Source organism: Podarcis muralis, chromosome 3, assembly GCF_964188315.1.
Source record: "Podarcis muralis chromosome 3, rPodMur119.hap1.1, whole genome shotgun sequence".
Classification (NCBI taxonomy): domain Eukaryota; kingdom Metazoa; phylum Chordata; class Lepidosauria; order Squamata; family Lacertidae; genus Podarcis; species Podarcis muralis.
Window position 1 is genome coordinate 95396449 of NC_135657.1, and position 27578 is coordinate 95424026.

A 27578-nucleotide genomic window follows, 5' to 3' on the forward strand; every position below is an offset into this window, starting at 1 on the left:
AATCATATGCAAATATTTTAGGATCAAAGGTAAGTCAAAGAAAAGTGGCACTAAGACAGCTCAGCTAGCAGCCTAACTACATGACAGACCCACAGGCAACTTCTGAGCTGTCAGCTTCACTGCCTGTGGAGCTCACTGTAGAGCCAGATGCTGCTGCTGGAAGAATATTCTCCGCAGCGTGGCATCTGGGCTCTATGATGGCCTTGTGGATCACATGTCAGAACTGGAGACGGGCACAAAGGAAAATAGGCTTTGCCTTGTATTAATAATAATTAAAAATAAATTGGCAAGCCAATTTCAAAGTCAGTTTCCACCTGCCACTGTTTAGGAGCTACAGGGTATTAGAAAGGCCAACCCCTGCAGCTTGGTGTGTGTGTGTGTGTGTGTGTGTGTGTGTGTGTGTGTGTGCGCACACACACACACACACACACACACACATTCCTTGCTGATTGCAATGACTTCTTTTAGCTATGTGAAAATCATGTGCATATGTATCTTTCTGCACATATGGGGGAGTATGCAGACGGATTTGCCCCCCCCCCCAATTTTGCTACAATGCAGAGGGGAATGTAAACATAGAGTGGCTTTAGGTAAGCGAGGCACAGGAAATTAAGCTGTGATAGCCTTTACTTGCAGTTTTGTAATATGCTGAGGCACTGGATTTACATGGCTTTTCTTTTAACATATTGATTTATTTTTTAATTATGAATCCATACACAGCAAAACATACTCATATATTCTGTTTTTTCCTGCATTGCTCTCATGTAGTTACTGCCAGGAAAGCCTACATGTTTTATGTAGCTTGCAGCCCACAGCAAAAGCCATACATGTGTGTGGAATACTCATGTTTGTTTGTATTTTAAAAAAACATTCTAAGGAATAATTCAGTAGATTTCTGGTTAAGTTGGAGACACTATACTTAATCATTTGAAGTGCTCACAAAACTATCATACCATGCTGAGATGGAGGTGAATAATTAGCAGAATCATGCGATGTAGCTGTTGTTTTTCTTCTCTTCTTGGGTATGGTTCTTCAGTGGGTAGACGTGGACCAGATCCAGGTGCTATTGGAGTAAACTGCTTTTCTAGATCCATTTCAATCAGGGTTTAGGCCCTGTTTTGGCACAGAAGCTGCTTCGGTTGCCCTGTATGATTACCTCTGTTAATTCTCCTTGACCTCTCAGCCACTTTCAGTACCATCGACCATGGTATCCCTCTGGAACGGCTTTTGAGTTGGAGGTGGGTGGCACTGCTTTGTGGTGGTTCTGGTCATACTTGGATGGTTGTTTCCAGAGGATGATGCTCTTTGGCCCTGTGGAGCCTTCAAAGTGAGCCTCAGGGCTCAATTTTATCCCTCATGGTGTGTAACATCTACATGAAACCTCTTGAGTGGAGCCATCCAGAGTTTTGGAGTATATTGACAGCAATATGTTAATGACACACAGCTCTTATCCTTTACATCTGCAGATGCAACAGTGAATCTGCTGGACCGTTGTCTTGCCTCAGTGATGGACTGGATGAGAGCCAATAAACTGAAGCTCAATCCAGATAAGACTGAGGCACTGTTAGTGGGTGGTTCCTTAGACAGGATGGATGGGAGGGTGCCTGCTCCTGATGGGAGGGTTACACTCCCTCTGAAGGAGTGGGTATGTAGCTTGGAGGTGCTTCTGGGTCCATTGCTGTCACTTGAGGCTTAGGTAGTCTCTATGGTGCAGAGTGCCTTCCATTAGCTTTAGCTGGTGGCCCAGCTGTGCCCCTATTTAGCCAGGGATAGCCTAACACCTGTTATCTATTCTCTGGTAACCTCCAGGTTAGATTACTGAAACACATGGTAGGTGGGGCTGCCTCTGAAGACAGTTCGGAAAGTTCAACTGGTGTAGAATTCGGTGGTCAGGTTGCTTACAGGAGCAAGATAGGTCAAGCATATAATGCCAGTCCTGGTCTGACTGCACACTGGCTGCAAGTTAGTTTCTGGGCCCAAAGCTTTAAATTGCTCAGGACCACAATGCCTCAGGAACCACCTCTTCCCATATGAACTGAACCAGACCCTGCAGTCATTATCAGAAGCCTATTTGTGTGTGCTTCCTCAGCAAGAGGTCCGGAGGGTGGCAACATGAGAACAGGCCTTTTCTGTGGTGGCTCCCCATTTGTGGAATGCTCTCACCAGGGAGGCTCACCTGCTGCCTTCATTACTTATCTTTAGGCACCAGGCAAAAACATTCCTCCTCTCCCAGGCTTTGGATAATTAAACAATTTATGTCCTTTTAAGCTGGGGTTTATTGTTTTTGTTTGTTATTATATTATGTAATTTCGTGTTTTTATATTGTGAACTGACTTGTGATCCTCAGATGAAGAGCGGTATTGAAATTTAATAAATAAAATACCAGTTTAGACAGAAAACTAAAAGTCAGGAATATATATTGCAACATGCTAGTTTTCTGTGTGCATGTATTATTATTTTTTTAAAAAGCGAGAGACTATTTTAGCCATCTTGGATGCTTGTGCACTCTGAAATGGTCCAATTCTGAAAGACCTGCACACGATGATAATACTGTTCATATAGCTCAGCAATAACCTGAATTGAAAATACATTACTTGTTAGGGATGGACAGTAAAACAAAGCAGACTTTCATGTATGTGAGTGGAGTCTAGAACCACCCCTCCCCCCGCCCTGTCTTTTTTTTTTTTTAATAGGTAGAGAAAGATAAAACATGCACAAAATGCATTATTTCTCACACTGTGCTCAGTAGTGGCCTGTACTCTCATTTAATTTTAGATTTCCTTCCTTGCCTAAACCAACAGCTCAGGGCAAGTTACAATATTAAGAATACACTATCCCAACAGGGGCTGACAAGGAATTTTCTCAAGTTAGGATTTTCTTTCTTTTGTGCAAAAGGCAAACTACATCTAAATATTTATTTTATTTGTAGTATGCATGGCTTGCCTTTTCCGTTAAAAATATATAACAAGCCGAAACTTTTATAAAACCCAAAGGCCCAGTTCTCAAATCTCTGTACGTACTTCTTTGAGAAGCATAGTCTACATTTTGCTTGAATTTCCAATGCTGCATGAATACCTATCTAAAGTTATTTTTTGCCTGTATCTAGGTCTATGCTGATGTATTCGTCAGAACGGGGGAGTTAATTTATGAAGAATGGAAGCATGCATGTATTTTCAGCAAAGAGCTGTGCAGTGTAATGTATTAAACTGAGAAGCATGGAAAAGTGATGGTCTGTGTCCAAGCAATTTGGGAGAAATTTGCCTGTGTTTTTTTATATATATAAACTGATAGGGATACTGGTAAACATTGAATAATGCTTATCCCCTGCTGCTGTATCTATGCAAAGGTGATCATTGAAAATCATTGCTGCTTCTGCCAGGATATGTATACTGCAGCTGGTCTGCCTGCCTAGCGAAGATCACATGGAATCTTGCAAAGGGGGGGGGGGGAAGAGTCACATTAGTTACAGTTAGATCAGTCCTTGTGCTCTGGGATGTTAGTTCTACACAGTCCCACTGAACCCATCAAATGTCATCCTGCACCATCTGTTCCAGAGATACCACTTTCCCATTCTCAAAAGAGGAACTGCCTGGTCGTCATTGCTATGCACCTCAGCTTTTAAATAACTGAGCATGCTATAATTACATTGCAACAGTGATGTGACATCCCTTTGGGAAGGAAGGGGGTTGTGCTGACATGATGTTTATAATGGATGCTTACCCAGTTCGGGGTGGGCAGCGGTTTCGACCCATAGCATCCAGCTGCCTGATCTCCATTGTGCAGCCAACCATTGGAAATCGCCAGGTACTATGGGGGTTCCTGCCACCCCCCCTTTGAATTCAGCCAATCCAGCCAGGGTGGGTGGCTTTGGAAGCAGATCTGACTGCGGCAGTTTTCACTCCGATCGTAAAAGGTGGCAGCTGCTTTCCTCAGCATCCATTTGGCCGTGTTGTGAAGAGGTGAAGCAAAAGGAGCTTCACAATGCAATCTTATGTATGGGATGAAAGTTCTACTGTGTAAAACACCAAGGGTGCCCTTTTTGTGTCATAACTCAATAGCAAAAATATGTAATGATTCCAGAAATGTTGTTCATTATGCGGGAGAAGCTAGGGTTGGAAGTCTTCAGTATGTAGTAGAATAGGGCCACAAAGAGAAAACCTGCGGTCTGAAGCAAAACATAGTTTTGGGGTCTTCCGCTTGTACCTCTTCCAGTTGCTATCAATATATTGAAATACACAGAATATCAACATAATAAATGTATGCTTCATAAAGTTTAGTATGGAGTATTTAACTGTGGTGAATTCATTAATAACATTGAATTTCAATTCATTGGGCAAACCTATTTTAATGGTATGCAAAACGAATATCTTTCAACATCAGGAAATTACAAATCATTAAAGTTACTATAAACATTATTTACAGTTACAAAATTTAAGAACAGGAATTTTCAAATGCTTGCGTTAGTTCAAACAAAGCCTTTTATTACAATAATTAATGAATCATGTAATACTTAAACTGGTAGACTACCTGAATGACTTCTTCCTTGCTTTCATTTTGGTGAACATTGATTAAATAATGAAAAGAGATTTGGCTAGCAAACCTATTTTCTTTTGAGAGCATAATAAGGTGGTTTAACCTTTCTTGCCCTGTGTAGATCTCAGGAAATATTTTCTCACTTTTAGGTTACTAAAGGTACACTCAGCAGAAAAAAGAATAAATATGTTTTATTCTTGCTAGCTTTTAATGACTTAGAACTGATTGTCACCAACAGAATTACAATCAACTATATCTGCTTAGTTTTTAAAATTTGTATTTAATATTACTGAGGGTTTTATTGTATTCTTACAGGTGTATAAATATTCAAATAATTATGCACCTAAAATATTTACTTTACACACCTGAAGTATAGTTTCTTTCCTGTGACTAGATTTGCATCGCTGGATTTACTTTCTAAAAATGTATAGAATTTTAAAAATGTACCCAGGCTCGGTCACGTCATCATATGTGGTATGGGAGAAAGCAAAACTCAACATTACCCACATTTTATATGAATTTGTAGGAAAAGGGCTCTCTCTCTCATATTCTGTGATTCTAGTAGCACACATTTTTCAAAGTTCAATTTCACCAGAAGGTTATTGCCCCTACATGATTTATTGTGATTCATCAGTTGGTTATCAAAATGAAAGGGGAAGAAACAAATAACCCAGGGATAAGAACCATTTATATTAATGCCTAGATTGCAAATATTTCAATAAGATTCATATAGTGTGTGTGTGTGTGTGTGTGTGTGTGTGTGTGTGTTTTCCTGGACTTAACTGTCCAGAGGTCCTTTACCTTTTTACATATGTGTGTGTGTGTGTGTGTGTGTGTGTGTGTGTGTCGTTCCAGACCTGGCTTGAAATATCAACTAAAGAAGTTATCAGTGAACACTGAGGTCCAGCGCCGAGGGCCTTCTGGCAGTTCCCTCATTGCGAGAAGCAAAATTACAAGGGGCCAGGCAGAGGGCCTTCTTGGTAGTGGCGCCTGCCCTATGGAACACCCTCCCATCAGATGTCAAAGAAATAAACAACTATCTGACTTTTAGAAGACATCTGAAGGCAGATTTGTTTAGGGAAGTTTTTAATGTTTGACATTTTATTGTACTTTTAATATTCTGTTGGGAGCTGCCCATAGCGGCTGGGGAAACCCAGCCAGATGGGTGGGATATAAATAATAAATTATCATCATCATCATCATCATCATTATCATTATTATTATCATCATCAGATTACTGTTCTGTAAACGGGTTATCCATCAACTATGAGAAATCCAAAATTTTGGTCTTCAAGAAAAGGATATTCCCCTTGTAAATTGGTACTAGATGGCCATAATCTAGAGCAGACTAAATGCTTCTGGTAGCCTAGGGCTGTTGTTTCACCACACAAAGCGCTGAAATCGCCACTGGCAGACTACCTGTCAGAAGGCAGAGATGAGCAAACTTGCTATACTCTGTTTCTTCTTCACAAAGAGAGGTCACTATGTTCCATCAGTCATAAGAGTCTTTAACGTGAAATCTGTTTCCCAACTCCTTCATGCTTCAAACGTCTGATACAATGGTCTATTTTCTAAGTTAAATGGGTTCTAAGATAAGTTCCTTTGGTCCCTACTTCAGGTCCCAAACTGTGTCCCTAACTCAATTCCACTGTTGTAAACAGGTGAATGCCCACTCTCCACCAAAGCGTGGTGGGCTGCTTTGAAACACTGGCTAAAGATCTCAGTATTTGGCCTCGGGAAGGAATTACTTTTACATCTAACCAATGAGGAGTCTTCTCAGCTTATGGTTGTAAACTATGGCCCAAAAAGCCTCTTCAGTTGGTCTTTCACCATCATTTTTACATAATCTGGGCTATGAAATTGTCCTTAAATCCCTGAGGCAGAGGTTATGGGATATTTCACATGGTGATCTTCGCTCTAGATCCTATGTAAGCTGTGGACCATTTGCATTTGAAATCCACTATGGCCATGATTTTCAGTTACCATCACATTTCATGAATCTGTATGTATCTAACTATCGTTGATTATTCACCAAAGCTAGACTAAATGTATTTCCATCAGAAATACTAACCGGCAGACTGTCTGGTATACCCTATCAGAATAGGCTCTGCTTATGCTTTCAGGGTGTCAACTCTATGAAGCATATCCTACTACACTGTGAGCAGTTCAAACAAGCCAGGGATCAATTTTTTTCCTTTTTTCTTTTTAAATAAGAAGAGTTTGGATTTGATATCCCGCTTTATCACTACCCAAAGGAGACTCAAAGCGGCTAAAATTCTCCTTTCCCTTCCTCCCCCACAACAAACACTCTGTGAGGTGAGTGGGGCTGAGAGACTTCAGAGAAGGGTGACTAGCCCAAGGTCACCCAGCAGCTGCATGTGGCGGAGCGGAGACGCGAACCCGGTTCCCCAGATTACGAGTCTACCGCTCTTAACCACTACACCACACTGAAGCCAGGGATCAATTAATTAAACCCATATTGGTAAACTTAACTGGAAAATCTGAAACCTTCCACCTTAAGTACTTCCTTGGAGATATGTCAAATGGCCCTGGCTATGTTCCTCTCGGAAGTAGTATGAAACAGAAACCTACATGCTCTGGATAAAACATAGCGACCGCCTTGGAACCCTTTCGCTGTATTTCTGTTTCATTTTGCTTTTGATTTTTTTTGTGTGTGTGTGTGTGGAAGGGCACAGAATGCAGAAGAAACAAAACTGAAGGCAGGATTCTATATTTGTGTGTGTGTGAAACAAAAGAGAATGGCAGTGGCAGGGGGGGGAGAGGGCAAAGAGCTCTTTAATAAACTTGTGTAAGAGTCTATTTTAAATCATAGAACATAGCATACCACCTAGCACAAACTCAGTAAAGTAATTGTAAATGAATACCACCCTTGACATCTCATTCTGCTTAAATGGGGCTTACGGTGACTGTGATGCCAGCTGAGTTCAAAGAAGGATTGATTTAATAAAATAGTGAGCTGGAGCCTGTAGTTGTAGTTGATGGCAAAACTCTATGATCAGAAGTTAAAAATAAGTTTGATATTAGAAAGACCTACTGTTCAGTATTCCCATCAATAGACTGTGACATACTACAACATATTTCCCCCCCTGTTGATTGCCATTATTTAGGTCTGTGCAATTGACAATTTGTTCTTTGGGTGGGGTGGGGGATGGAGGTGCTAGTAGTCATATTATTGTAACCCACCCTGGGAGCTTAGGGTGAAGGTGGACATTAAATTGTAATAATAATAATAAATTATATATTGATAAAAGTGCTGTGGATGCTAGCACATAATTGGCTGCTACAGGCATGAAAAATAGAATAAGACAGTACTCTGTAATAGTGAGTACTGACACATAAAGTTGTTGGCATCCATCTGTCTCAAGAGAAAATGGAGTGCGCTTTCAGTGGTGAAGTCAAACCGCTGGAGAATCATAGCACCTGTTGTGGCTGCAGAGACCGGTAACTTGTAACTGCTGCCTCCTGCATTGTTATTGCTGTGCTAGCAGCACCGAAGTGACCTCTCGGGGTTGCAAGTGTGTATGGAGGTCTTGGGCTGCTCAGGCGACAAGTCCCACCTCTCAGCTTTGCTGATGTGGTCCAAAGGAAAGCAGAGCAATACATTTGGTACCAGCTTGGCTGCAGGAGTTGCCAGAAGGAGGTGTACAAGGCGCCATCCAACCATCTTAGGGACTCCACTCTGGATTTATGTAGGGTTTACTCCTTAGCTGTTTTTTCTCCTGGAGTTGTCCTACATGGAATGTTCCTTGGGGTTTACTCCTGAAGACTTTCTAATGAATGAGTATAGTTGCAAGGATCAGAATTACTTGCAGAAATTCAGACTGCATGACCTGGTCAAATTTGTTGCCCCCCCCCCCATTTTATTTTTACTTACCCAAACTACTCCCCCCCCCCACACACATATCAGATGTCTTAAGAGTTTGCTCTCAGTCTACCAGTTCACTTGAGACCAGTAAATTGATGGCTCTGTGTGCCAAATATAGGTTGTGGGGAGAAAGTCCCACATTTTTTCTTTTTCTGAATTTTCTCTGCTGCATCCAGGGCAAAGGTTCCATTAGCACACCAAGTTACCGTATTTTTTGCTCTATAAGACTCACTTTTTCCCTCCTAAAAAGTAAGGGGAAATGTATGTGCGTCTTATGGAGTGAATGTAGGCTGTGCAGCTATCCCAGAAGCCAGAACAGCAAGAGGGATTGCTGCTTTCACTGTGCAGCGATCCCTCTTGCTGTTCTGGCTTCTGAGATTCAGAATATTTTTTTTCTTGTTTTCCTTCTCCAAAAACTAGGTGCGTCTTGTGGTCTGGTGCGTCTTATAGAGCGAAAAATATGGTAAAGCGTGTTCTCCTTCATGGAGAGCACGTGTTGCGGTGGGGGCCGCCAGGACACTCCAAAGTTGGGGGTGGGCTAACTGATCGTTGGCCACTGATGCGATTGGGGCTTCCCTTGTTGTTGGGAAGAAATTAATGTTGCCATTTATTGATTGACAGCCAGAAATGCTAAAACTCCTTGCACGAGGCTAGGACTTCCTCTTTTCGCCCGTGCAGTGGATTGCCCGTCCCTCCCTCCCTAGAATAGGGTTGTTCGCTTTGATCTTGCTATGCCTGTCATGGGGGTCGTCTGCTTTGGAGCGGGGGCCTGGTAGGAATTTTGTCCATCTGGCTGATTGGCTGGGGCCATTTGGTTTTTGGCTACTGCGTAGCAAATCGTCACAACTTGTAAGGTTGCGGTTAGGCATTGGTTTATGGTTTGGTTGGTTGAGGGGCATGGATTGGCTGTGCCTGCCCCTCTAATGCTGCTGCTGCAAGGGATTCCGTTAAAGGAATTGGGGGCTAACTATTGCTTGTCCACTCTGTCAAGGGGGCTCGGGCCATAGCAATGAGCTCCTGGTTGCATTTGGGGTGAGGGCAGGTTCCCTGCTCCGCGTAACCCCCAAGTGTATTCCCCCATTCTGACTTTCACATTGTGCGGAATGTCAGTCTGTCCCCCATGGTGGGGGCAGATAGTCGCAACCAATGCCTAAGCAACCACTCACAAATTTGTATTTTAATAAAGTTGTGGCCAAAATTATGCCAAAAACCTTAAACAAAAATTCTGTGTGATGTGTGAGTTATTGGGGTGGACCTGGGGACCTCGACACGCAACTAAATGTGGCCCAATATTTGCATGCCTATGAGCTGTATAGCAGCAATAGGAACTTACTTAGGCAGATGTGAAATCTGCTTGAGAAATTTTCTTTGGAGTACAGTGCAAAAATTTCTTTGGAGAAATTTTCTTAGGAGAAATTTTCTTTGGAGTACAGAGAGCCAGCATGGTGTAGTGTTTAAGAGCGGTGGACTCGTAATCTGGTGAACCGGGTTCGCATCTCTGCTCCTCCACATGCAGCTGCTGGGTGACCTTGGGCTAGTCACCCTTCTCTGAAGTCTCTCAGCCCCACTCACCTCACAGAGTGTTTGTTGTGGGGGTGGAAGGGAAAGGAGAATGTTAGCCACTTTGAGACTCCTTTGGGTAGTGATAAAGCGGGATATCAAATCCAAACTCTGTTTCTACAGTGCCCGAATCTTGAGTGGTCACTTTCCATAAAAAAATCTGGCTATCAACTCTTAACATCAGTCGTTTCCAGTGTGCATAAAATATTATTCCCTTTTAAGGACAAGTAAAACTCCATGGTCTTTCAAGTAGCCAGTGTAGCACCAATTTTTTAAAAAGTGATCCAGATAGTAGCTTGACATCTGTTCTGGGAGAACTAGTGGAAAGCATTCTTCAACTGGTTAAAGAACAAGGACACTGGATTCTGCAGTGGGTAAGGAGGACCAGCAAAAATCAGGTGTTCTATCCTGTACAAGCAGAAGTGTGATCTGCTATTGCAAAATCACCAGTAGATATATAGTAATTCAGTGTTTTGTTTTCAGGTTGTGTTGTATTATGTGTGAGTATATATATGTGTGTGTGTGTGTGTGTGTGTGTGTGTGTGTGTATATATCTGCATGCGCACGCATAAGTATTTGGACATGCCCATGTGTGTGTGTGTGGCCTTTGATGATATGGCTCAAAAGCTCTGAATTATCATGAGAATATGTGGTAGTACAGAAAAGGGTCAGGTATCTTGTAAAGGTGAATACCAGTAGCATTTACAGTGCTTATTAATTACAGCAGTAATATAAGGTAAGGTGGAGGACGTCCATTTTTTAAAAACCTACTTGCTTTTTTTTTTTTTAAATGGCTACAGAATTGCTAAGTAAGCATTCCTGATAAGAAATTGGGGTTTCCTTCTGGATTTCTGTGATGATGGAATGTGTGCACATGTTAATATGTAATATCAATTAGAATAAATTTCCAAATGATTCTTCAATAACTCAGATTTTGAATGAGGAGTGTATTTATAGAATAGTTTCAGGTATTTTGCTTTCTCTCCTTTGTGCCCAGTTTTTATTTCCTTATCTAAAAATACATTTTTAATGGTTATGTTTCTCCCCCCCCCCACCTGCCAATCATCTAATCATTTAGTCCCTGTTTCCTTTCTTGTGGGGCATAGCTGGCTTCCTCCTCTCTTTTTTTCTCCTTTTTGCAGTTCATCAATACAAAACTGATTTGAAGCTGAGCTGTATAATAATAAGCCTTTCAGCAGCCAGGCTTGACACTTGCCTTGTAATTAAGGCCTTGATGGTTGTGTTGATGGCAAATGAAAGAAAATGGCTTTGTTCTCAATTCCAGAGGCTTGATTGCTGGTTCTCATTCTCACCTGAATTCGACCCATTCTGCATTGTGCACATGATTGCTGGAGTGTGAGTAATTGCAGCACTGGCAGATGACATTTTCATGAAGCACACTCTGTACTGCTCCAGAGGGAATTTGCAGAATTTAGAGCTGGGGAAGCTCATCAAACATGGATTTAGGAAATGCCTGTATGAAAAGTGGGAGCCCACAACCAAATATCAGAGGTTTTCTTTTGACATTTGCCTTTTACATAAAGACAGCTTTGCGCAACCTGCTTTGCCTTATGTTGGCAGTCTTTTTAGAGCCAGGATTTGGGATTGTAGATGGTTAGTTATGCTCTTTAGGGCCAAAATTCCTTTTTGGGCTTTCCTTGAATTGCTTCTGTCTATAAGAGGACCATTAAAAGAGAGAGGCAGAAATACAGAGAGAGATTTGCATGTCTCCTGACTTAATGTCTATACAAATAAAAAGTCTTTACTATTGTTTTTTTTTATAAATCTGTTAGCTAGTCATATACAAGGGAAACTACCTTGTACTTCTTAGATCTGGTGATTAGTCGTATTGGTGAAACAAAGGTTTTATCATTTAAAATAAATTCATTTTCCCTATTTGTTTTCAGTGTCTTACATATATTTTTAATGAATTAAACATGTTGTGGTGAGTGAAATGGATAAAAGAGCAGGCATATAAAACACTGAACAAAAAAAATTCATTGGTTCCAAGGGAGTCCTTCAGGAAGAGAGATTATAAGTAAATACTGAAAATGATCTGAATGAACTGTCATAACAATATTCTAATTCTGAACAAGAAAAATAATAGCTTTATTTGGCAAGCTGCAAATAACTGCATATTGAAGTGCAAACTCCCTGTGTCACATTTTACAAAACCCCGTTTCCCTTTATTCCATCTCTTGGATTTACTCCCCCCCCCCCCCCCAAAAAAAAAACCCAACAACTCCTGCAGCCTGTTTGTGGTGGTGGTATTATTTTCCGCATACCATCATCACTCTAAGAAGGAAAAAAAAGTACTTCTAGGCAGTTCAGTCCACTGTAAGTCCAACTTAAATGTTTATACATTTAAAAAAAGATTTTGTTCTTGTCACATAGAACCACCTCTTTTGCACCAGAAAATTCCTAACCAATGGTGACTTAAGGAATTTTTATATTCTTGTCTGTCAGGCTAGAAAAGATCTCCTATACTAAGTACTGTCATTCTACGAATCATTCTTAGTAATCCAAATACGTTCTTGTGTTTCATATACCCTTGTAATATCCCACAATGTTGCATTATTAAGGTTTTCTGCTGGGCTTATTGATCAGCCGCTGCTTAAATTAAAATAGCTACATTCTTTGGGTCTCTGTAAGAAGCTGACTTGATCATTTGAAATGAGCAGTCCAGCCTGTAACGCGGGATCAGTTCAAGCATCAATTCTGCTAGACAGTGTTCTAAATGAGACCTTGCCTCATTTAAACCATTGACTGGATCCCTATCTTGGTACTAATTCATGGCAACGTGATGAAAGATTATTCTAAGTTACAGTGAAAAGTGGCTGAATATGAAATTGGAAGCACTCTTGAATTATCAGGTGTCTGCATATACGTTCACATTTCCTGCATTTTGGAGGGGTGTGTGTGTGTGTGTCCTGCTGTGTTAGACTCTCTCTCTCTCTCTCTCTCTCTCTCTCTCTCTCTCTCTCTGTGTGTGTGTGTGTGTGTCTAACACAGCAGGACACACACATATGTCTCCTTTTTGAGGTTGCATATTCCCCCCACAAATGTTGTTAAATATTTGAAGCTGTAATTACAGTTTCCAAGTATAGTTTCCAAGCAGCATATACAGTGCAGTGCATGTGCAACTTTATCTCCTTTTTGCATTAAGGAGCTAGAAATCCTTTTGAGCTGAGGAGAGAGGCTGAGCCATGCTCCCATAGCACACTGCTCTGTTTTGGATTGGAAATTTACAGGGCATATTTATTGTTACAGTACATTCTCTGCATTCACCTTAATGGGGCAATGCTTCACTAATTCATGGGAAACAATCATGTGTGGAGCAAGCTCAGTGCTGCACTGTATAGCTTGGGAACCACAATTGTCTCCCTTGCTTTCTCTTCATATTTTCCATTTCCCCCTGCTTTTTATCCATCTCTTCGCTGGTCAGTTGATGATTCTCTCTAATATTATCTTTCCCAAACCACTTTTGCACATTCTTCCCCCCCCCCCACCCCAATCCCTTACTTTTAGCATGTCCCTCTACTGACAATTTCAGTTACCCTTTCTTCTCTGTTGTTGCCTTTTGCCACCATACTGGTTTGTCTTTTGCTCCTCATTCCCTGGATTCCTTGCTGATCCTTGTATGCTTCCCCAGTCCCTTCCGTTTTTCAGTTCTCTGCTACCCTTTTGCCACATAAAGTAAAACAACAGTACCTGCTTTCCTATCCTGCCTTGAAGGTTATGGGTTTAAAACCAACACATACACACACAAATCTCAGTATCAGTGTATGTTGGCCAAGTTGAAATTTTCTATTGAAGAACTGCTTTGCACTTCAAACACCACACTGGTATTATACTAGTGTCTGTAGTATTCTTCTAGTGTCTGTAGTGGTCATACACAAGTCTGTGTACACGCTCCCATTTACTCTGCATCCCATCCCTGGTTTGAGAAACTGTGAATGCAAGAAGTACTGCATTTTGATGCATTTTCCTCCAAAGTAGCTTCAATCTGATTTGAAAACAAAAGAAACATGTAAACATACTTCCCCCTCTCCACTCCTTGATGTGAATAGTGGTCCACTTGGAAACACATCGGAGATGTGCAACTGTCATCTGAAATGCAGAGTGTGGTGGAGGGGTGGGGAACAACATTGCTGAGTTTTGAGACAGCCGTGTGTACACAGCCAAAGTGTAAATATAAAACATGTTGTAATCATGTATAGCTTGTGGAAAGGTTTATAGTTCATGGATGGAAGCACCTCTGCTCCTATTCTGGTGCAGCAGGTTATCTTTGCTCATTGCGTCAACACTTGTGTGAGCCATTAGGCTTGAACCCAAGCAGAGGTGTTGTGGCCTCCTAGGAGCACGATTCTCTCCCTATTTTTACAGTCTAAAGCTGGAAATAAAACTGCATGCTTATCATACCTCTGGTTGTTTTTATCTCGGTGGATCTGTCTAATTTGCCCTTACTGTTGCGGTGGTGTAATGCAAAGTTCCAAATTGTGTTCTTTTTATATTGGTATTGTTTGTTTGTTTGTTGTTTGTTTATTATGTTTGCTGCTTTGGGAGGATATTTTCCTGAAAAGTGGGATAAAATAAATAAATGGCTTTCTGTATTCCTTCAGTAAGAAAGAAACATTGACCATCCAAATAGTGAGCTTTCATTTATTCTCAGGGAGCTCAAGCAGGGTGTGTGTGTGTGTGTGTGTGTGTGTGTGTGTGTGTGTGTCCCAGGCATGGTATTGGACTATAACTTCCATCGTTCTTGATCATTGATAATGCTAGGCCTACAGGAATTGAAATCTAACAACATCTGGAGTGCCACAGGTTCACCATCCTTTTTTTATGAGCATAACACAGTTTTCAATTGCAAAATTTGAGAGAGGTGCCTTTCGTGGGGTAGGTTAGATGAGTAACCTTCAGAAGATCTAGGCTTCTCCCCTAGTGTGCCATTTGCGAATTTCCAGCGTACTTGGTTTCCTTCTGTTCATGCAGCAGTAAAATGCAAGCTACTGATAGAATGCACATGAACAGGCTTCAGAGTAGCATGAGTAAAAATCCCTGTTGCCCTATGGAAGTTGATTGCATGCTGGAAACAGTTAGTATTAAATATCCCTATGTATCCCTAAATATATCAAAATTGCTTCACAATCTGGATTGAAAGCCCGCATCAAAACGTTTTATGTGCATTTGAATCTCTTGATAACATAGGGATGTGTTCTTTATAAATGTCTACACTAAGAGCGTTCCTGTGCTTTTTATCAGTTGTTTGTGTTGAAAGTATATTGTATGCATGCTCATTAAGCATGGTTTAGGAGTGGTCCTTTGGTGTTTTGTCCATTGTAAATTAAAAGCTTTATATCTCATATTCTATGGGAGATTTTCTTCTACATCCAATTTCTAACAGATGTTTGGGATTCAGGAATGCAGAAAAACAGAAAGATGTTGGTGGAACTCAAAGGACCTTTCTCAGAGCTGGATAGATATGGGGAGGGCGAAGAGAAGAGAGAGCGTGACAGAGTGCTTTCAAACAACTTTCCATTTCTCTTTCAAGGATACTGTTTAGTTCTCAAGTTCTTCATGCAACCGAATTTCCCCAATACTGCAAGGTTCCTGTGAAGTTATGACTTTCTGTCAGCCAAGCACAACTAGCCAATCTTCCTTCTGCCCACCCCACCCTCTATAACTTTGCAGTGTTGTTTTGGTTGTACTCAGTACCTGGGCAATCAAATGTGCTGATATATCATCAATGAGTTCTGCTGCCACCAGGCCAGACTTTGAAATGAATGAGTGAAGCTGTGAGGAGATATTCCTTAGGCAGAACAAATAACCAGTTGCAAATCTTTCCCCCACTTGAATCTTGCTATGCTGTACAATCCTCTCACCTTACAGGATATGTGAATTCCAAAAAAGAAAGGTAGAATCTGTTCTCAACAGACAGAAAAAACTGGAGGCGCGGGAGGGGGGGCAGCAAAGTTTTGTTAGTGTTCCCAAGTTCTTCTCTTTTTCCACATTCCAAATGCGAGAATTTATTGTGCCTCTTTATATTGAATGGGAGGGAGGTAAAACTAAAAACTAAAATAAAAGAATGATGCGCCACTTAAGGGATTGTAGTGACAATGCTAGAAATGCTGCAACAATCTTCAACCTTCAGTTTCTCATTTTGATTTTGTGGTTCCACTGTAGTAGACAAGTATCCTGGGTCTTTCTTGGGCCCCGTTCTGTCCAATTTAATTTCCATCAGTGAAAAGAATTATCTGGATGTGCAGACTTTTGCACATGCTGGTTAGATGAAAAAAATACCAGCAGTCCATATTTTTACACATGCTGATCAAAGTAGAATGTTAGGAGTGGTTAAATATACATCTTTTGCTAATTCAGAAAACAGTACGCAAAAGCTGTGAGCCGAAGGAGTGCAACTGAACCCCACTCCCCACCCCTTTACAGGAATTTTTTAGAAGTTCCTGCAGTACAGAGTGACATTTGAAAGGAGTTTGAAACTCCTTCCCGGTTTCATTTCTGCAATGAAGAGATTTTTAATTTTTTTTGTACACCCTGCTGGGTTGGGGGGAAACTTGTCAGTTTCGCCACTGGGCTGCAGCAGAGATGCTTCTCCTAGCTCACTGTACAGGTGGAGAGAAAGCCTGCAAGTTTAGCTTTTGCTCTTTGTGGACTTTGTACAGTGAGGAGGTAACACACAATTAGTGCCAGAAGTGCACATCATAGCGTGAGCAACCTGTAAAATTGCAGATATAGAATCCTAACCTGCATATTCGAAACTTCCACTGCAACGTAGATCTGGTTGGGGGGAATTGCCGGTGCAGAGGTTCAGAAAAAGAATAATATTTGAGACACTCTGCAGACTTTCTGTGGACACCTGAGAACCTGGGGAGAAACTCCCAGCAGAAGATGCAATATTGCCATAAGACATATAGGACTGTTGCCCCACCCAGATACACACTAGCGGAGTGTATCTCATTTCGGTAGAAGCATACCACTATTTCATAAGAATGGCCTATTTCTTATATATAACGCAGGATTATAGTATTGTGGAGTATGGAAATAAATAAATGAGTCCTACCAAGATTGTGTGGTCTGTTGTTCCCATGCAATATGAAGTTTCTCAGTCCTCATGCCTATGTTAGCAGATTAGTGTGGTTGCACCTTTTTATATCTGGGTTCTCATAACTTTAAAGGAAAAGAGTCATGTAATCCCGTCAGAGAATCCCATAGCTGTTGAAGCATAAAATGTATACGAGCTATACGTTTTTTAAAAAACAATCAACACTGAGTATTCCTTTTTTTTTTTTTAAGGAAAAGGTTCTTGCCTTTAATTCTTCTCGTTACAGAACCCTCTATGGCTTATCAATGTCGCCTTTTACATAAATTGAGATGTAGATTAACTGCAAAAATAGATTTATTTATAGTTGCAACCGGAACTCAACATGTATGGCAACTGAAATGTATAGCAGAGTTGAAGCATGCCTCTTCAGGTTTGAAAGATACTACATCAAGCTCATGAAAGTCATTTTCATATGGCCTCCTAGAAGTGACCAGTGCCAGTTTTATAGAAAAAGAGGTGCCGGAACTCACTCTCCCTGGTTCTCTTAGAATGGCAATGGTGCCCACCTGAGAGGTGCCGGAACTGAGTTCCCATGAGTTCCGTCTGAAAAATAAAAGCCCTGGAAGTGACCCCTTCACTCTTTAGTTGTAATGACAGGAAGAGTTATTGGGGAACTGTTAAGGGAGCTTGACTCTGCTGGGAGTAAAGGATTACAGATCCTCATCCCAACAGTGTTTCCCCAGTCACACACAGATCAGCCGGGATGGTTCTGGCAAAGCAGATTGCAAAGCAACCTGAAAGTATTGTTATGGTTTTCTATAGCAGTGAAATTTGATAAATTAATTTTGTGCCCCTGGAGGGAGAGAGAGAGAGAGAGAGAGGGAGAGAGAGAGAGAGAGAGAGAGAGAGAGAGAGAGAGAGAGAGAGAGAACACGAACCTGAAATTACTTTTGGTTTGAACTATGACAATATTTGTTGTGTGGTTGGTTTTTGAGCTGGCAGAGCAATCAGCTAGCTCAAACATCAGAGCTAGCAGAGCAGACAGTGATTTACCATCAGTTAATAGCACATATATAAAGCGTCATACTAAATTTTTGCTCGCAAATGCAAATCTTATGTGAATGGAAGTATAAAAAATACATTGGTTCTTTAATCTGTATGTTGGAAACGGTAGCACATTTCACCACAATAATAATTAAGTCAGCCTGCAAGTGAAAAATAACTATAAAAAACAATCCCAAATGGCCATCGAATATGAACGACATGTTTAAAGAGAGAGATGTTAGGTATACATGTAATCAATGTGCTAAGTGACATGAATACTTCACTTGAAATTCTCATGCATTTTAAATTTCTTTCCCTTCAGGAGAAACACATGACCTTTATTAACATTAAGTTTGCAATTCTGTACCCATATAACTGGGAGTAAGCCTCGTTGATTAGGCATGTGTAGGATTGCACATTAAGAGAATCCCCTCCCCACTGCTTTATGGGAAATAACCAGGAGACAGAAGTCAAAATAGGAAACGCCAATACAAGGTGCTTTTTTAAACAAACATATCTTATTGGTACATAATCATTAGACCAAGAGGCCTACAGAACTAGATGCTGGAAAAGGTGACTGTACTACAGAAACTTTCTACCAATTTTAAACTTTATCCAGGAGCAAGGGAACGTAATAGAGCCATTTTATAGCAGATGTGTTTAAAGATTCAAACACTGTGCAGCTTAGGGACATAAGAAAAGCTCTGCTGGATCAGACCAAGAGACCATTGTGTCCAGCATCTCGTTCTCACAGTGACAGACCAGATAGATGGCTTTGAAAAGCCAATGTAAGCAACAGCAATTTACTCACTTCCCAGCAACAGACATTCAGAAGCATCCTCTTCTTCCTTTGAAAACACTTCCTAATAGACACAATGAAACATTTAAAGGAAAAATTTACTTAAATGGTGTGTATATGGTTAGGTTGGACTAAGTTAGGTTTATATATCATTTCTTACTAAAAGGCTCCTGAAGCCTTATACAACAAAGTTGAAAATACAGTAATAAAACTGCATATTAAAAACAAATTTAACAGCACAGTCATATAAATGGTGCTGCCCAGTTGCCTGGGAAAACAGAAACAGGATTGCCTGGTGCCAGAACAATGGCAAGGTTTGTGCTCAGTGAGCCTCCCTGGATATTCCATGAATTCATTCACGAACTCATCCTGGGGGGGGGGGGGGGAATCACAGGATAGGTGGGATGAGAAGCATGATATTTAGCATTCCTTTCTTTGTTCTTTGAGAGAAGGAACGGCCAATATTAATACAGTGGTACCTTGGTTTTCAAACAGAAAGCGTTCCTGGAGTCCGTTCGACTCCCGGAACTGTTCAAAAATCAAAGTGCAGCTTCCGATTGGCTGCAGGAGCATCCTGCATCCAACTGGAGACCACGCCGGATGTTTGGCTTCCAAAAATCATTCGGAAACTGGAACACACTCAGGTTTCGATCATTTGGGAGCCAATTTGTTTGGGAGTCAAGGTGTTCAGCTTCCAAGTTATGACTGTATTGTTTTTGAACTTTCAAAGAAGAAAGGAATGGGCTGTCGTAATAGTTCACTTCAGCCAATTGAGTGCTGCTCTTCACTCTTGATCCTGAAGTTTATGTTATATTTTGTAGCCCACTTTGACCTTTTTGAGAAATAAATTAAATTCTTTATCCTCACACGCAATTTCATTCAGACTTTTGGGACAAATACATTGGTAGGTATACATATCAGCTAAACACCACCAATGTCTTAGTTTTGTTAGAACCTATGTTAACAGTAGTTTCATAGCCAGATGGATTGCACATTCTTAGTTCCCTGGAGATCTGTTAGGCATTTACAATAGTTCCTTCAATATGAAAATCAAGGAATAAACCTCTCAAAATGAAGGATTTTATTTTATTTTAGATTCTTTATTGAAAAATAAAAAGTACATAATTACAAGTGCACAGAGTATGAGAAGACACAAAAAGAAGGAAATAGTACCCATGTAGAAAACAAAACAAAACAAAAGAGCAACAACAAACAAAAATGAAATTGTATACAATTTTGATTTATTTTATAAAGACCGAATTAGGTTAAAGTTTGGTTAACCACAATAACAGCTCCCCCCCCCCGCCCCGCAATCTTAAAGTAAGGATGATGTGTTTCATTTGTAACTACATTCCAGCTTCTTGAATCTGTGGCCCTATTCTGCTCGGAAACCTTTCTGCCGCAGAACTAGTCAAATATTTTGTCCTAATTTAAAGGGAGGAGGTGTTCTGAAAACACACAGTACATGTTTATGCCTGAGCGGGAGCAATGGAGAGAAAAGTCATATGTTAAATTTTGCTGCAGAAGTCAAAGTTGAGTTGTCTGCTTTCTGCTCAAGTTGTCAGTGGTGATGAATAATGCATGTCATAGGGGGGTTGCCTTCCACTGCTATGGTTACAGTCGCTAGCCTTGGTGCTGAAGCAGAGGAACCACAGTAAAGGAAATTAATTCACAGTGTAAACTTAACGCTTAATCAGAAGTTTTTCCATGATAAACATGCATTTATTGTGTAAACAAGTTTACAGAAATGAAGGGCATCCAAACAGTTTCACAGAGTTTCTGTAGCATATTTACTGTGGCACACATATGACTTCATAAATTTATAATTGAAGTTGTGTGAAGCACGCTTATTTTCAGCATGCCGATCAAAAGCACCGATATTGAACCAGTTCTGGCATAACTGAGGTCAGGGAGAGTTTTGCTGGAGGAAAGTAAAGGGTCAGCATTTGCTGAAGAGCTCCTGAGATGTGGTAAATCTGGTTGCTGTTAAACTAATATGCAACAATTAATCAGGTTCATTATTAATCCTGTAGACTGAAAATCTATAACCTATTTCATTCTGCTGGTTTGCTTTCACGAAACATACCTCCTTTGCAATTTATACAAATGCAAAGTGAAAACTGAAGTTTTGGGAGATTGCAAGTGGTTTGGTTCCATTATTGCAACCGAAAAGACTCTTCCATGTGAGCCACAGATTGTGTAGATGAGGCAAAAACTTAAAGAACAATTTTGCCACCAAATGTTCCAATAGTGTCTTTGAATTTATGAAGACGGAGTTTGTACATACGTGCTCATGTCTGTTTATATAGCCGCCTTAGAAATCTGTTAAATCATACTTGTTACTGTATTCTTATATGCTTAGTATTTTTATAGTCTTATGATAACCTTAAATGCAAGCTGTTGAACAGTGAAACTGTTTTCATTTTCAATCCCAATTCGTACACTCTTAGATGTGAGAGGTAATATATAAGAAGCCTAGTATAGTTTCTTTTAGAAGATTTATGGTGATGCTGAATTAGCTGATCATAAACAACCTGGTGAACCCCTAAGGGTCTTTTCATTTTCCACTGCAGCCGCATTAACACGTCTTCTCTTATTGGTGCCATATACCATGTTTTAATTAGTATCTTTGAATTCAGAGCTGTACACTAGAAACAAAACTTTTAAAGGATCACCTGTTCCAGGTTTCCCAAGCCCTTTTCACAGGTGCTTGGGATTGTTAATGCTACTGTGTGCTCTGAAATCTTCAGCAGAATTTCATTATAACCTGCCTTAATATTGTAGTCATTAATCCCAATCCCAGTGTAATAGCATCAAATTTTATATCATTACCTATCTAAAAAGTACATTTTATATTGAGCAGAAGTTTGCAGGGGAATCCTTGGTAAAGAAGCTTAGGAATGGATGGAAAGCTTACCTGAAAGACACTTTTCTCCCCTTCTCCTGGAAGGGGCAGCTACAGGAAAATATGGAGGGTGATTCTGTAGTGAAGGGAGTCTGGCCTTTTTACTGTCCACAATAATCTTGCATTTTACAAAGGTTCCATGTTAAGGTGGACCAAGATGGTTTCCCTGGAAGTATGAAGATTAGACTGCTGTTATTGGGGCCAAATGAGGCCCTTCGTTACTCCTAGAATTGAATAAGCTACTAATAAGTATTAAAAATGCTGTTATAAAATGCACATCATTTATGTACAGAGCTGAACATAGCTGCATATTGCTGTAAGAGACATTCTCACAAGAGTATCTCTCTCTCTCTCTCTGTGTGTGTGTGTGTGTGTGAGAGAGAGAGAGAGCGAGCGCATGATTTCACATATTTTGGAGTTAAGATCCTAACTAGGATCAGCATTCTTCAACCTATGCTTAGCACTTGCATGAAGCAATCCAAATTATTATTATTATTATTAATAATAATAATAATAATAATAATAATAATAATAATAATAATATATAAAAAAATTATTTGTATCCCGCCCTCCCCAGCCGAAGCCGGGCTCAGGGCGGCTAACAACAATCAAATAATCAAACAATCAAATAATCCAACATTTTAAAAACATTTCATTATAAAAATTAATTAAAATCAAATTGATGGCAACTGTTAAGCAAAATTCTGTGCAGGTTGCCAGAGGAGGGAGTCAGGCTGTGCCCTAACCAAAGGCCTGGTGGAACAACTCTGTCTTGCAGGCCCTGCGGAAAGATGTCAGGTCCCGCATGGCCCTAGTCTCTTGTGACAGAGCGTTCCACCAGATTGGAGCCGCAGCCAAGAAAGCCCTGGCTCTAGCTGAGGCCAGCCTAACCTCTCTGTGGCCTGGGACCTTCAGTATGTTTTTATTTGCAGACCGTAGGTTCCTCTGTGGGGCATACCAGGAGAGTGAGTAATAACAGTGTGAACATCTGATGAACCTTTCTGTTATTGTATTTCAGTATTTTAATTCATATGTATCCCCTGCCCATCCCAGTTATATACCACCCAAGAGCAAAAGTTGTCTAGTTCATCTGGTAAGTGAAAAAGAAAACACGCATAAATTATAGAAATATAAGAAAGTGAGAAAATAAAATCCAAAAATGAATAAAACCTGGAGCAAAATAATAACACCCATACAACAGTTCCAGAAAGTACTAAAATATTTAATAGTTGGAAAATAAGAAAGGGTCTTTGGTTGGTGCTGAAAAAGGAGTAAACATATACATGTATATGTGCAATAAAGCCAAACTTATTTGTACAAGACAAATGCATATGAAGAGAGACTTGAAACTAAGCAAATCTGTACAGCTCAGTTACCGCAGATAATTCCAGCTCATGAAATCTTTTTTGTTCACATGAGCCGTCCAGATCTGCCAGAGCCTCCAAAATCTCTTAACTATACCCCTCTGAGGTTGTGGAAGTATAGTCCCGGCAAAGATGTGTGTTTTCCTGCATACAGAAAAAGTGCTATAGGGTTCAGATGTGTACAGCAAAAAGCTTTTATCTTCATCTGAAAGGTGGGATTCATCATTTCTGTACTGTGATGCTACTTGCAGCTGCTTCTCTTTGTAAATCCAAAAGGGTAATCTTGAAAGTTTAAGTTTCTTTTTAACTTGGCCTACATTCCACACAACTCCCCTGACCTGACATTGACAAGGTTTTCTGAGGAAGGCATGTCAGGCATATGTTGCTCACTGAAACCTGCTGATGTGCGTGGTGGGACAGCATCTTCATTTCTCTTCCAAATTTCCCTCCAGTGTGAACATAAATTTGTGACAGTGAACATCAGTTGCATCATAATTTTTCAGTTCAAGATTTTAAGTTTATATTTGCTATAGGTGACTCTCTTGTAGAAAGGCAGAAAAATAGCCCTAGCTTGCCATTCAACGTATATACCTACTTGGCAGAAAGTTTTATTGAAATCAACAGGACTGTGGTGCCAGAACATCAGCCTATTCAGTCTTAAGTGCTGGGGAGAGCTTGAATAATGGAACAGATATATAAATCTATCCCAGTATGTTGTTTGCAGACACTTCATCTATAAATGTGGCTTTTCTAAGGATAAAATAAGAAGGTATTGAGGTCTGTTCATGGAGGACTGTTTTTGACTACATGTTAGGGCATAGCACAAGTAAAGAAATCCAAAGGTGTTCTTTAGCTTGCAGAAGACACAGCTTGAACACTTCAGTAGAGGCTACCTGCTGTAGTTGGGCATGAATTCTCTTACTAGTATAGGCATTTATGAGTGATAGCAGCTATTTCCAAAACACTTGTGGTTCTTTGGATCCAGCCCAATCTGTCTGGTTGCATGCTAATTTATGATAACTTTTCTTTGGTTTTTTTATTCTGTTACAGAGGAATTTATTTTAATTTATTTTATCTTTTAGAAAATGAATTTGAAGGAAAATTGGTGAATCCAACCCAGTGGATTTGGTAGACTTGGAGAACAGAGTCTGGACCAAAAAACAATTATCCTGCTAAACGATTTCAGGTACAATTAACCCATATATTATTGAGATTGTTGGACCATTTACTGATGTGCTTTTCCCATGCTTGCTTTTGCCGATCACATTATATTATTTGTTTGGTGTTTGGCAACTTCTAAGATACAGTTAAGTTGCATTGTGTTGCATGTGCTTTTAAAATGGCAATTCATGCTATAAAAAATCCATGCGCTACTAAATTAGAACAATAATTTATTGTTCTCAGCATTACCTAGATACAAAATGGCATTTGCCTATGATCTAATCATCCAAACATATATTCAGATTTAGAGATTTATTTCAAAATGTGAGTAATAGCAGCAGAAGAAAATCACTGTGGAAATAAACCAGGCTGTCTTTCTCTATATACTCAGCAGTAGTGAAATTTCGCATTACCTCCTCTTTAAGGGAAATCTCAGGCTATAGACAGATCTGCAATTTTCATGAGGTGTCAGAAGAACAAATCACTCAACAACCTAAATATAGAAATGTGTGAAGATAACATACAAATGAACTTGGAAGCTTGTGTTTATGGTGCATATTTATATTTTTCCTGGGTGCTCCCCAGGCTTTTAAAAAAATAACTCATGTAGTCTGCCCCACTCAGTTTTTACATCTTTGGACTTGTGAGGAGTTTTCTCACCCTCATTGTATTCATGTTGATTTTGGTTGTATAGTTTTCTTTTGTAACTTTATATTTGTTTATTACAAACCATCCACAGAATGTTACATTTTGGGACAGCAAATAGATATTGTGTAATAGACTATAAACTTGGATTTTGACCGAGGGAAATAGTTTCACTGCTGGAAATCAAGCTTCATGGAGTTACATGACCTTACAGAACAGGGTGGAAGGTAGCATGGCAGGCTCCAATAAGAGATGCCTAGATCAAAAGCCCCTCCATGAGCACACATGCGCCAGTTGGATTTCTTAATTATTAATTAAGCATCTCAATTAAACACATGCATCTTAATTATTCCATCTATCCTTGTATGTATTAATAAGAGGATGTGGCACCTACAAAGAAAATGCAAGCGTTTTAAATCAAAAAGACTTGAGAGCAATTTTTTAAAAGCAAATAGAATGACATTGCTATTCCTTCTGTTTTTATCAATGCAGTTTCACAACTGAAATGCAATCCAGAAAAGATGCTGTTTTTAATAATAATAATAATAATAATAATAATAATAATAATAATAATATCATTAAAATAAACGGAATCTGAGTACTACCTGAGCTTAACTTAATTCTCACCCCCACAACTGGATCCCATATACATTGCGATGCAGATAGTTGTGCGCAGATGGACTGCCCACTCAAATAAATGGATCTTTTGATATGTATCTTTACTTATGTGCACTGACCATAACATTTGGTTTGGACCCCAATTCAGTACTTCAGAGAATGCTCAACACTGGTCCAAGCTGCTTCATTTCATACATGGTAAGCTTAAGAGGCCTTTACTATTCTCCTTCTAGTAGATACTTGTCTTCAGTGTCTTTTAAACATCTGGAGCACTTAATTGCTTCAGAGGGGCCTGCTTTCACTTCTGCTGCTTTGTACGGGTCCCACTTTGCCTCTGAAAAGCCCCAGGTCCCGCCATAGCATCCTGCTTCAGCTCAGGATTCAGAATTTGCCTGAATCCAACAAAGCCCCCAACAGACTTTGCTGTGCATTTAGAGCTTGCTATGTTCGCGTGGGTCGTGGAACTTGGTGTATATGAAAGCTCCTATGACAGCTTGGAGTTCTCATTCATAAGCAATAAATTTTCTTAGTTTTGTATACCAAAGGGAACTAATACTACCCACTGTTCCTTTAGAAACGATTCAGGATCTGTAATCTTTCATTGGTATATGTGGTCTTAGGTTGGTTTTTTTGCTTTTTTAATGACAATGCTCTGCAGTGGTGAATGAACTGAGAGCTATAGGGTTCTTTTTATATTCTACCAACAAATAATGAATCTGTTGAGAACTCTTGCTGCTCCAGTTAGAATATGACATAAACATGGATGGATATTGTCAGAGTTGCTTCAAGATCCTAGCTCACAGAGGATCACGCTAGCCAACGGTCATTAAGTAAAAGTCTTTATTGAGTTACAGTTTCCATTCTCAAGCTGCTGCGTGCAACTCTACGTCTAGTAGCTAGATCGGCGAAGCTCCGTCTGAATCTCCGCCCCTTGTACACCAACTTAATATCCTAGCCCTGCTCCACCTTTTCCGCCTGACTGTTCTTCTCTGGGTCCCTCTGCCCCCCTGGGTCTCTTCCTTCCGGGATTCTTCTGACGCTGACCCCCCGGACCCTCCTGTCTCCTTGCGCCGGGCTTTAGGACCCGGCTCCCTTTCCGGGCTGCCTACTGCGCCGCCTTCCTGTGCATTTGAACTTGGCGCGCGCGCCCAACCTTCCACCTTCCGTCTAACCGTCTCTTCGCTCCCAGATGGAGGTGTGGCCACCCCTGACTCGTGCCCTCCCTCCTGTTGTGAGCTGCCAGCGCTTGCCCCCTGGCTCCCTTCCTCTTCCCTGTTCTCTGGCGGTGACGCTGGTCCCAATCTCCAACTGCTCTCCTCTGAGTCCCCTCTGGCTCTATCTTCCTGGGGTGCCCCCCTAAACTCCCCCCTTGCCTTGGCCACTGGTGCTCCTTTCTGTGAATCCTCCGATTCACTGGAAAGACTCGGAGATCTCGGGTCGTCGTCATCACTCATCTTTTCTTCTGCCTCCTCCCCTTCGCTCTCTGTTTCCTCCCTTGCCCTTGCCTCTGCTCCTGAACCCCTGACATCCATCCCCCCCTCGAAGCCCCCCACTCCCCCCTCCCCTCCTTCCGGTGCTGGAGCTGGGTGCTGCTGTGTCAAGGGGACGAATGTCGGGTACCGTTCGCTTCCCGTAGCGGGCCTCCATCCTAAGTCTTCCGGTTCTTCCTCCCTGCTCTCGTCGACGACGGTCACCTCTGCTTCCATCTCTGTGCCGCCGTGCTCGAAACCTGGGTCGTCCCCGAAAACGTCCATGTCCGTCTCTCCCTCACTGCCTCCTGGCGGCGTTGCTCGTCCTGGAGCTTCTTGCCACTTCCTGCGCCACTGCTCCTCTGGTCTGTCGTCCCACCAATACGAGGGTTCTGAGGCAGATCCCGAGGGTGACCCCTCCGGGGAACGGACGTCTCGTGTCGGGTCCTCGTCCGAGTCGAACCCCCGGAACGTGCTGGCCGAAAGCGTGGGCGTGAAAAGCCAGTCGTCGAAAAAGTCTGCTGGCATCGGTCT

General features: G+C 40.9%; 1 protein-coding gene across 16 annotated transcripts in view; it reads left to right on the plus strand.

The window, feature by feature from the left end:
- MYT1L (myelin transcription factor 1 like) overlaps nucleotides 1–27578 on the plus strand; it is a 282027-nt gene that overhangs the window by 69506 nt on the left and 184943 nt on the right. For 13 of the 16 annotated variants that reach the window (XM_077926374.1, XM_077926371.1, XM_077926369.1 and 10 more), the window contains exons 2-3: nucleotides 24234–24337; nucleotides 25724–25773. In XM_077926374.1, coding sequence (XP_077782500.1) covers nucleotides 25735–25773 — 39 coding nt within the window. In that variant the 5' untranslated portion in view covers nucleotides 24234–24337; nucleotides 25724–25734. Of the gene's footprint in view, nucleotides 1–22820; nucleotides 22881–24233; nucleotides 24338–25723; nucleotides 25774–27578 lie in introns of those variants that run through there. The other 3 variants (XM_077926367.1, XM_077926375.1, XM_028722433.2) reach the window with 2 other exon arrangements.